Source organism: Octopus bimaculoides, chromosome 24 (genome assembly GCF_046866305.1).
Source record: "Octopus bimaculoides isolate indiv1 chromosome 24, ASM4686630v1, whole genome shotgun sequence".
NCBI classification, from domain to species: Eukaryota; Metazoa; Mollusca; class Cephalopoda; order Octopoda; family Octopodidae; genus Octopus; species Octopus bimaculoides.
Genome location: NC_142951.1, coordinates 25,920,404 through 25,932,903, shown reverse-complemented (window position 1 = coordinate 25,932,903; position 12,500 = coordinate 25,920,404). Strand labels below are relative to the sequence as shown.

Here is a 12,500-nt window from a genome sequence, read left to right as displayed (position 1 = left end):
TAAATATCAGATGTTTCAGGCATCATGCATGCACACACACACGCACGCACACACACACACACACACACTCGCACACACTCACGCACACACTCACACACACACTCACACACACTCACACACACTCACATACACACTCACACACTCACTCACACACACATTCACACACACACTCACACACACTCACACACACACATACTCACACACACATTCACACATACACTCACACACAAACACACACACACACACACACACACACACACACACACACACACACACACACACACACACACACACTCGAGGAGGCGCTGAAAAGTTTCTGGCTTTCGGTAAGAGAAAATACAGGAGGACCTGTTGTTTATGATTTTATTCAGCATCTTTGCCTCTCAGATTCACATACTTATTGCAGCAGCCCTTCAGTTCTTCTAAGCCCTATAAAGAGAAATCGGAAAGCTGGGCCTCCAGACAGGCCTCTGTAGCAGCGACCCCTTGCGACTTTCTTTTCTTAGTGTTTTAGTCTCACAGACATGTAGGAATCTGTTTCTAAGTATTTTTTTTCATTTCGGTTTCAGTGTTGGAGAACATGCAGTTTGCTTTATTCAGATTTTGGACTTTGGGAAAACATCTGCCACCTGGAAGAAATATGTGTTAGTATTGTTTTTAATCATCATCACCTTCACCGCCATCTTCACCCCCACCCCACCCCCACCATCTTCGTTGTCATTGTCGTCTTTAACGTCTACTTTTCCACACTCACTTCAGTGGGATGGAATTTGATGAGGTGGATTTTCAATGGTTGGCTGCCCTTACCTGTTTCCAAGTAAAATGATATTTCCCCATAACCGGACATGTTTTCACGGAAGCTTTGGACACCGATTGCATGACGATGCCACTCAGTTTACAACTATCAGGTGATGTCAAAGAAATGAGAAACACACACACACACACACACACACACACACACACACACACACACAACGTGTGTATATTTTGTATATTTTGCGGCACCCCTCAGTTGATCTTGCAGCACCCCTCGATTGATCTCGTGGCACCCCAAGGGGGCTGAAATACACTGGTTGGGAACCTGTGCTCTACTAATTACAATTAAATGTTTTATCATTTCTAATCAGTCATTAATTGTATTTTTTTTTTTTAATTTCTTTCCAGATGAATGGCTGTCAGGAATCATGTAGTTTCTACAGAAGCAAACCACGGCAAGGTAAAAAAAAAATTCTTTTATTATTGTTATCAGAAAGCTTAAATAACTTCTCTCACAAATCAGAAAGATCCCGTATGTCTGAGAATGCTCAACTCTGGTTCTTGTAATGTTAAACTGCTCTTGAAAAGGAATATTGTCTTCTGCAGGTAGTGCCCCTTTAGCTCGTATGATGCATGTCCCTGGCCTTTGTATTATTCAAGTTCTTGGTTCTGTGTATGACACAGTGGAAAGAAATACAAGAAAATGGTTTATCAATGAACTGTGACACTTTATTCATCCATTAAACGAATTGTACAACAAACTAGTAGGATACATCATGAAGATAACTGTCTAATATTGTGTGCTTTTCAACTCGGTCAAAACTTGGTTATAAGTACTTGGCAAACAGGAACAATATGACGTGACATGGCTTCCTGGAAGTCTCTCTGAAAATTCTCACCTCACTGGCGAAAACAGGAAAAATTATTTTGCCACGCTGGTTGGTCTATAGTACAACGTGATTGGATGCAAAACTGTATCCCACATAGAACTAGACCAATCCAAGAAATAGACCATCACATGAGTGGCTTAAGTGACCAATCATTAGGAACATGCAGGATGAGCTGATTTCCGACTATTTAAGCCTCAACGATGCAACATTCATTGGTAACGGTCTTGCTACGCTCCTAAAGAAATCCCGGTATTTATTAAGTCAACTCTGTTAACCATTTAAACCTGCATTAGTCATATCAGGTGTTTTGTTAGACCAAAATTTTTTAAGTGCTCGTACAAGGAGTTCTGAAAAGTTCCTGGCTCTAAGGGTGTCGCGAAAGGCCTGGCTGGAGGCCCAACCTTCCAAGTTCTTTTACAGTATTTAGAAAAACTGAAGGACTGCTGCAATAAGTGTGTGGGTCTGAGAGGGGAATATTTTAAATAAAATCGTAATTAACTGATCCTCTTGTATTTTCTTTTACCCAAAGCCAGGAACTTTTCAGTGCCCCCTCATAATTCGTAGTTGGAAACTTGTTTCTTTTGCTCCCTCCCATTACTCTCCTGGCTCAGTAAGGGTGTTTAGCATGTGGCGTGGCACAGTTGTCATGGGAGGCAGATGTCACTTTGTCTTTAACTGGTGGTGAATCAGAGTGAATGGTTATAACTATATAATGAGCTCACTTTGATTTTTGCTTTCTATTTCAATTCATGGAAATATATTGTGACTATTTCTGATGAATAAGACTTTTCAGTGCTTAACTGGCAAAGCAAGGCAGTATTCCTCGTACTGGTGGCCATGGTGAAAGAATGTGTGTGGTGGACTCGAGCGAAAGCTTTAGAGACAAACACTTTCCTCTCTGGCCAATCGCTCATCAACTTTTTTAAGTACCACTTGAAAAGGAAGGTGAGAATAAAGAGGCAAGTTTTATCTTATGAAAGATTCAATAAAAGATGGGTGAATGTAGCAAAGATGGTGCATGCAAATGACAAAACCACTTTGAGCATGATCCTGTAAATCGAAAAAAAGAGAGAGAGAGAGAGCACTTTGCTCTCATGTGCTTTTACCTTCCCTGCCTGAGGTTACCGTGGTCTTTTCCGTAGGCTTTTCTTTCCACGGATAAACCTAATCTTTTGATCGATTTTTGTTTTTTATTAACACGATCCCTTTTGATCGGAAATTTATTTTCTCCTCTTTTTTTGTCTATTTTCAAAAAGAAAAGCTCTACATTGTATTCTGTCCCCTCTGTATTCAGCCCTGTGTGGCTAATAAAGAAACTTATCTTTGAATTCTTCACAGATAAAAAGAAGAAACACTGGAAAAAATTCATAGAAAAACCCAGAATACAGCTGCTTCCAAAAAGTATTAATATTAGCTGGATGGTTCCTCATTCCAAGACAGGACACAGGAATTCCACTCACTTTGTCTATATTCTTCTCTGCCGTCATTTGAGTAGAGAATGGTCCCTCGTTGACCAGGTAAGTTTAATAGGGACATACTTGCAATTGAATTATTTTTGATGATTCTTTTCCAATATTTCAGGTTAGTTTTTCCGATGTTAGTCTAGAATGATTATATAATGTGCATGTGGTTGTGTCTTTTTTTTTTTACTTGTTTCAGTCATTTGACTGTGGCCATGCTGGAGCATCACCTTTAGTCAAGCAAATCGACCCCAGGACTTATTCTTTGTAAGCCTAGTACTTATTCTATCGGTCTCTTTTGCCGCACCACTAAGTTACGGGAACGTAAACACACCAGCATCGGTTGTCAAGCGATGTTGAGGTGGACAGACACAGACACACAAACACACACACACACATATATATACATATACATATATACGACAGGCTTCTTTCAGTTTCTGTCTACCAAATCCACTCACAAGGCTTTGGTCAGCCCGGGGCTATAGTAGAAGACACTTGCCCAAGGTACCACACAGTGTGGCTGAACCCGGAACCATGTGGTTCGTAAGCAAACAACTTACCACACAGCCACTCCTGCACCTATGTGTGTATACATACATGCATGCATACATACATACATACATTATATATATATATACATATATATATATATATATATATATATATATATATATATATATATATATATATATATATATATATATATATATATATATATATATATATATATATATATCAGGCTGAGTAGAAAGTAAGCAACGTTTTGAAACGAAATTCCATCACAATATATTTCAACAATGCAGAAATTTTATTCATCAAAGTAAATACCATTACAATCAACACATTTTTGCCGACGACTTACAAGTTTGTTAATTACGGTAACATAAAAATCTGGAGTTCTGGAGCTGATGAACTCATTGAATGCACTTTCAGCATTGGTTTGATTTTTGAACTTCTTCTCTCGCAGGAAACCATCAAGGTGCTTGGAAAAGTGGTAGGCAGTAGGAAGACTTCCTCTTGTAATTTGAAGGATATTTGTTGGCTGTAATGCCTGGGAGATCAAGTAACGATGTACAAGCCCCCCCCCCCTGTTTGTCTTTAGGCTGTTGTGGTGGACATGACGGTGACAGGGAATGTCAACTTGGCCAAAGATTGACAGCTGTTGTTGTTCAATACTGTCGCTGGTGGTGGCCATCATGGTATTGGTAGTGATACTAGTAATGGTTATTCTATTACTCTGTATTGGTTTCACTTTTTGTAATTATTGCAGACATATTTACCATATATGGAAGTTAGTCTGACGAATCTAACAGAATCATCACAGTTCTGGCTCCTGGCGGTCAACAGTTTTGGCGTGGTGGCAGAAGAAAGATTTCCTGTTAAATCTATAAGGAGATTCCGTAAGTATTATTTCTAACCTCCTCCTCCACCACCACCACCACATCATAATCATCATCATCATCATCATAATCATCATCATCATCACAACCATCCTCCACCCCATCATCATTTTTCAAATCCCTCCCTCCCCTCATCATCATCATCATCATCATCATCATCATCATCATCGACCCTGAAAGGATGAAAGGCAAAGTTGACCTCAGCGGAATTTGAACTCAGAACATAACGGCAGATGAAATACCACTAAGCATTTCGCCCGGCGTGCTAACGTTTCTACCAGCTCGCTGCCTTGTTTCATGTTTCTTCTCATAAATGCATAAATACAACATCACTGATGCTACAGTGCCATTCTCCTTTGTATTTCACAGGAGAGGTATTTTCCGAAAATGCCATGAAATCGAAATCAGAATCATCGAAACGAAGATCCCGAGGAAAGTTGTTTTACATTCTTGAGAAAATAACGGAAATTAATAATAGCTTGTCTGTTGTTCTACAGATGAGAGAAAAGTCTGGTTTAACATCACAAGCAAAGAACAGGAATATAGATTACTATGTGAACTGGTTTCTAGAGAACTGTGGCATTTACAAAGATGTACGGAAGTGTGGTTTACCGAAGCAGCATTACGGACCGGTGCATAACTCCAGTGCAGGACGACAGGTATTGCAAATGTTTTCGTATATAGATGCATGCGTGACTGTGTACTAAGAAGTTTGCTTCTAAACCATATCATTCTGAGTTCAGTCCCACTGCATGGCACCTTGGGCAAGTGTCTTCTACTATAGCCTCAGGCTGATGAAAATTTCAACTTGTATGCTGAAAAATATGGTACTGTGGCTACCAGCACGAAGGCCACTCAGGCAGTACTGGCAACCTGTTGTAATTTAGTTATCCATAGTCCTATGATATTTCGGAATACAATTCCTTCTTCAGACATTCTTAGATGGAGTCTCTGCTATAAACTGTTTTCCAACGGCTTTTCTTTTTTCGGAAGCGTCTCAGTAGTGGTCTCACGAAGCTCGTACTGGAATTCCTCATGAGAAGTGCGTGAGGTCGGCTATGTTTCAATCTCGTGTGTGTTGGTACATCTGTAGCGCTGCTTCTAAGTTGCGTGTTATACGTACAGCTTCTCTTTTTTTCCCCCCTTCATTGTTGTTTAACATGCTTGTCACTCTCTCTCTTCACCATTTTGTAAACGACATCCTAGGTTCAAGTGATCCTACCAAACATCATGTACAACTCTTTATATTCTGTGAAAATTGAGGCTTCTGAAGGAATCAGAACATGGATACTTGACTTCAAGATAAAAACTCCAAAATGCCTTCACACCCACAGGTTTTTCACAGGATGCAATCAAACTAAATACACAAATTCTTCAAGTAAGTGTTCTTACTATTATTATCATTATTATTATTATTATTATTATTATTATTATTATTATTATTATTATTATTTTTATTATTATTATTATTATTATGATCCAGGCAGTGATCTGGCAGAAAACCTTAGCACGCCAGGCAAACTGGCGGTTCAGAAGTGTTAAGAATAAATATGTAAATATTCATGCTAGATCTCATTGTAGACGATGGCAAATAATGATTGTTTTTATTGTATGTGTGTGTGTGTATGTATGTATGTATGCTTGTATGTATGCATGGCCGCAGTCTAATGACTGGAACAAGTAAAGGATAAAAGATGGAAGATCTGAGTGGAAAGGGGTGTAGGGAGAATGGAGAAGGTGAGATGGGATCGAGTCCCTTACAACCACGAATGTGGACTGGTGTTGATAAGAATTGGGGCTAGTGAGTGTGAGAAAGAAAGAGAAAGATAGATAGATAGATAGAGAGAGAGAGAGAGAGAGAGAGAGGTGAGGGAGACAAACAGACAGATGGACAGACAAAGATATAGAGAGATGCTGATTGAGATATCTAAGCAATTAGAAAACCAATTTAATTTATGGGATATGTTGATTAAGGATTTTTTATCAGGAAGTGAATTACTGATAAAGGGAATTATCATTAAAGCTAGATTAAGATTTAGGATTAAATTAATCAGTGTGTTGAGTATGTGTGTGTGTGTGTTTGTGTGTGTGTGCGTGTGTGTGTGTGTGTGTGTGTGTGTGTGTGTTGTCTATATATACAGGGTGCGGTGAACAAATTGTCGTCTAAGTTATGCAAAAATGAAAATAACACTAACATCTCATTTTAACAGATATAATTTTGTATACAACACTATTTCATAATATTGTGTTTGTTTTTTTTCAATGAATTTTAAATATAACAAAGAATTTAGTAAAATAACTTAGTTATCATTAAGCTAATGTTAGGAACATAAATTCTGACTAAGGTTTGATGGAAGATTTTCATTCAGAACTTTTGAAAACAAGACATTTGTACTACAGAGCCAGAGGTGGTTTCAGGTGGGTTGGTATCAAAAGGGTTAAAGCTTTGGTGGAATTCTGGTCTAAGCACCCCTTATAACCCCTTGTAGCTTTTTTTTAGTTTTTGGAATTTTCGGTATTTGTTTGTGAATTTATGTTCTACACATAGGAATTCATATGATTATGAAAAAACTTTTTTTTTTAACCCTTCACCCCCATAAATCCTAAGAGTTTTACTCTTTGAATTATTTTAAAAATCAGAAAGTTTTGATTAATTACAAGCAATGGACCACTCTTGTTTACATCATTCCATTAACCCATTACCTCCTATAATTCTATTAACTGGAATTTTTTTTATGAAACTTTGATTTCTAGCATAAAACAGCCTTAGAAACACGCTGGTATGATCAAAATAACATTTCAAAATAACATTTCAAAATAACATTTTAAATAGAAATAAGCAAGATATTGGGTGAAAAATTAGCAAGCCTCATTTGAATATCAGAGAAATATACCTAGTAGATATAGCAAAAAGGTTAGATATGTGTAAATATTGACAGATAATTACAAAATTTGTAATTTTTAAGTGATCTCATATGAGATCACTGGTAGGTAATGGGTTAAATGTGTTTATGGAGAGAAAATAATGCAAAACATAAATATATCAGAGTGACAAATGAGGAAGGTATCAGGTGGTTGTGAGAGTGCTCCAGTATGGCCACAGTGCGATGACTGAAACCAGTATAAAAGACAGAAGTATCTGAACAATTAATTTTATGTTTTATTCCAGAAATTCAAAAATGGTTCCCAAGCATTGAATCTTTAGTCTACAATAAGACAGTGCAGAAAATAATTGGTAATCTCTCATGGATGGCACCAATTAACAGAACAAATATCAAATATGTTGTGGCTTGGCAAGCGCCTGGATATATGGACCAATCAAATATTTTGCTGGCTGGTAAAGTGCAGTGTGAAGAAACTTCAGTTTTACTCGTCTTGGAACCATCATTCATTTACAAAATCAAGGTTGGTATTTATCTAATTATAATCGTTGTTGATTTTTTAAAAATAATTATTTTATATAATAATATCGTGGTAAGTAGCTTGCTTACCAACCACATGGTTCCAGGTTCAGTCTCACTGCGTGACACCTTGGGCAAGTGTCTTCGTATATATGTATATATATGTATGTGTATGTGTGTTTGTGTGTCTGTGTTTGTCCCCCCCCCCCACATCACTTGACAACCGATGCTGGTGTGTTTACGTCCCCGTAACTTAGCAGTTCAGCAACAGAGACCGATAGAATAAGTACTAGGCTTACAAAGAATAAGTCCCGGGGTCAATTTGCTCGACTAAAGGCGGTGCTCCAGCATGGCCACAGTCAAATGACTGAAACAAGTAAAAGAGTAAAGTAGGAAAAGAAAAAAGAAATAAGCTTTATAAACACCTCTACGTTTATAGCAGAGACTCCATCTAAGAATATCTGAAGAAGGAATTGTATTCCGAAATATCATCGGACTATAGATAACTAAATTACAACAGGTATATAGTCCATTTTTTGTATTATAGTGCATTGGTGTACCATTCAAAACTTTTTATTCTTTACAAACAATACACAATGCTTCAAGCAAACTACAATACTCTCCTATCTCTATATTTTGGGTGCAAAGGTCTGTCTTCAGAAGGAAGCATCGATTTTGTTATTCTATTTTAAACTGCTCAGCATTTGGATTAGCAGCTCCAATGGAATCAATGTAAATACATATTTCTTAGACCGCTTCCTTCTGAAGATAAGCCTTTGTGTCCAGATTATAAAGGATTTTGTAAAACTTTCTGCATTGTTAGAAGCTTTCTTTATCTATTTCTGTTCAACAATGCTTCAAGTGAACTACAATGCTCTTACAATAGAATATATGTAATTCGTTTTTGAAGTGGTGGATCTTGAAGCAGATAAATCCATAAGCAATAATGTGTAAAAATCGAGGGATATGATAGGTTTAGCTTGGGACGTTAGGCAGTTGTGGTCGATGAAAAAGTTCACAGTAGTACCAATAATTGTCGGAGCCCTGGGAACAGTGAGTAAAAATCTTGGGAAGTACGTGGAAGAAATAGGGGCTGCAATAAGGGTGGAGCACTTGCAGAAAACAGCACTGCTCGGAACTGCTCAAATACTCTGGAAGGTGCTCGAAAAATAAGAGGTGTTACCTTAGTTCACTGGGAGTGAACAGCTGACACTGTAGTACATCTCCAGCGTTAGAAGCTGTGCAAAGGCAATAATCATCATCATCATCGTTTAATGTCCGCTTTCCATGCTAGCATGGGTTGGACGATTCGACTGAGGACTAGTGAACCAGATGGCTACACCAGGCTCCAATCTGATTTGACAGAGTTTCTACAGCTGGATGCCCTTCCTAACGCCAACCACTCTGAGAGTGTAGTGGGTGCTTTTATGTGCCACCGGCACGAAGGCCAACATTGAAAAATACCTTAGGAATGAGAACCCAGGTTCGAAATTTCCCCAAGACACCTAATGAAGGCTGGAAGGTATATCAGCCGAAACATTGTATTAACAAGAAACAAGATGAGGAGAAATATCCGTCAAATGTAAATAATGTAAATAATCTCTGACTAATAATTAAGGCTTATATTGAATAATTTAGAAATTAAATCATACGAAGAATAAGCAAAAAAAAGAAGGGGACAACTTCAATTGGTATCACTGTACCTATTCATGTGTCAGGTGTTTGGTATTCAACATTTTTTTCAATTGTAATATCACAATCTATTGACAGGTAATGGCTGTCTACCAGACAAATGCAGGAACCAATAAATCGGTCCAAAGCAGTCCGTTGTATGTAAACACAACCGTTTCAGGAATAATAAGCGAGAAGAAAGTGATAACAAGGAATATCCGTCTCAAAGAAAGTATGTAGTCGACGATGTTAATATTCTTGTTGTTGCTGCTGCTGTTTTTGTTGTTGTTGTTGTTGTTGTTATTGTTGTTATTAAGCAGGTAGAATCAATAGTATGATGTGCATGGCTGCAGTCAAATGACTGAAACAAGTAAAAAAGTAAAAGAGAGTAAAGAGTGTATGAAATTTTTGAAACTGTTTCTAAATCTTTGATTGTCTTTCAATCATTTCACCTTGCTTGCTATCCTCTTCTGCTGCCCCTATGAGGCACGCGGCACCATTTGGGAACCACTGCCCTAACCACTAACCCATACAGATATACACACACATGTATGCATGTATACACATACACACACACACACATGAATGTATGCATGCACACATATACACACACACGCGTTTGTATGCATATACACATATACATACACACACACACACACACACACAAGTATGTATGCATGTATGCACATACACATGTATACACACATGTGCATGTACACACTTGAATGTGTGCATGCACATGTATATGCATATATACTATACTACTATACTATACTACACTATACTACTACTACTACTGTTGCTGCCGCTGCCACTGCTGCTACTGATTATGATATTTATTTTCCCAGATGTTCCTGTCAGCAATATTATAAACACGACGAAAAGTCCCATCACAGGAATCATATGCGCTGCCGTTTTCTTTGTGGTTCTCACGTTACTTGCAGTGGTTTACAGAAGAAGGAAAAACCTGAAGAACACAGAGATCAGTAAAACGACCGTTGCCAAGAGCAACAGTTACAAATCGAATGTGACAGGTTGTAAGTATCGATTTGAGATATTTCACAAATTGTGAGAATTACGGTATGGTTGTGATGCTTGGAGTTTGTTGGCCTTTGTGATGGTGGTGGTGGTAGTGGTGGTGGTGGTGGTGGTGGTGGTGGTGGTGTTGATGGTTCTGGGTTCAGTCCTACTGCATGGCACTTTGGACAAGTGTCTTCTACTATAGCCTCAGGTCAACCAAAGCCTTGTCAATGGATTTGGGAGACAGAAACTGAAAGAAGCCCATCGTATATATATATATATTTACAAATACAGACAGGACACAGATGTATGTCAATAGCCAGCTGGAGGAGATGTTCTCCTGGGGCTAAAAACAACAGTAACATTCATCCTTAGGGTTTAGCTGCATTTAAGTGGCAAATATACTTCACGTTGTCGTGCAGTTACTATTTATACCTCGTTCAGAGATTTAACATTGCTATATACATATATATATATATATATATATATATATATATATATATATATACATACATGTATGTATTTGTGTGTCTGTTTTTGTCCCCCCCCCCAACCGATGTTGGTGTGTTTACATTCCCGTAACTTAGCAGTTTGGCAAAAGGGCCTGATAGAATAAGTACTAGGCTTACAAAGAATAAGTCTTGGGGTTGATCTGCTCGAATAAAGGTGGTGCTCCAGCATGGCCTAAGTCAAATGACTGAAACGAATAAAAGAGTATATTTTCATTCCAGGTAAATCTGATTATGCTAATGACTTTCAAGTGACCAACGATGAATGGGAGATTGACACCAGACAGTTGAAGTTCAGCACACCAATTGGTGAAGGAGCTTTTGGCAAAGTGGTCATTGGATACTACAGCCAAGAGAAGGTTGCCATTAAACTGGTCAGAGGTAAAACTGTTGTAAATGACTGAAGGAATTTGGCATGGAATTGGATGAGAGATACAGAATGAATGAGAGAGACTGAATGAAAGAGATAGAATGGAACAGAATGAATGAAATAGAATGTAATAGATTGAATGGAACAGAATGAATGGAACAGAATGAATGAAATAGAGTGAGGCAGATTGAATGAAATAGATAGAATGGAACAGAATGAATGAAATAGAATGTGATAGTTTGAATGAAACAGATAGAATGGAATAGAATGAATGAAATAGAATGTAATAGATTGAATGGAACAGAATGAATGGAACAGAATGAATGAAATAGAGTGAGACAGATTAAATTAAATAGATAGAATGGAACAGAATGAATGAAATAGAATGTGATAGTTTAAATGAAACAGATAGAATGGAATAGAATGAATGAAATAGAATGAGACAGATTGAATGAAATAGATAGAATGGAACAGAATGAATGAAACAGATAGAATGGAACAGAATGAATGAATGAAATAGAATGTGGATAGATTGAATGAAACAGGTAGAATGGAATAGAATGAATGAAATAGAATGAGATAGATTGAATGAAACATAGAATGGAATAGAATGAATGAAATAGAATGAGACAGAGTGAATGGAATAGATAGAATGAAACAGAATGAATGAAATAGAGTGAGACAGATTGAATGAAACAGAATGAATGAAACAGAATGAATGAAATAGAGTGAGAGAGATTGAATAAAACAGATAGAATGGAACAGATAGAATGGAACAGAATTTCATGGTGGATCACTGAAATGTACAAGTTTTCTTCATTCTCTCTCAGTTTATTTTCTCTTATTCCTTTCTGTTGAAGAGCATAGGCTCGAAACGTAAAAGCCTTTTTCATTTTCCCGAGCGTCAAATGAATATACTGACTTGTTGTGTTTATACACCTGTCTTTGTCTTTAGTTTTCCTATAAATTTCAACTATATATATGCATGGTTTTTTTTTTCTCTGCCTTTTTTTCTCTCTT

The 12,500-nt window shown here is 37.5% G+C and overlaps 1 protein-coding gene across 1 annotated transcript in view; it reads left to right on the top strand.

The window, feature by feature from the left end:
• LOC106881935 (uncharacterized) overlaps positions 1-12,500 on the top strand; it is a 28,291-nt gene that overhangs the window by 10,154 nt on the left and 5,637 nt on the right. Inside the window, exons 3-12 of the mRNA XM_089341364.1 lie at positions 570-644; positions 1,165-1,216; positions 2,985-3,163; positions 4,380-4,509; positions 4,879-5,168; positions 5,716-5,887; positions 7,679-7,914; positions 9,681-9,813; positions 10,430-10,618; positions 11,333-11,491. Of these exons, the coding sequence (XP_089197490.1) occupies positions 570-644; positions 1,165-1,216; positions 2,985-3,163; positions 4,380-4,509; positions 4,879-5,168; positions 5,716-5,887; positions 7,679-7,914; positions 9,681-9,813; positions 10,430-10,618; positions 11,333-11,491 (1,615 nt within the window). The remainder of the gene's footprint in view (positions 1-569; positions 645-1,164; positions 1,217-2,984; positions 3,164-4,379; positions 4,510-4,878; positions 5,169-5,715; positions 5,888-7,678; positions 7,915-9,680; positions 9,814-10,429; positions 10,619-11,332; positions 11,492-12,500) is intronic.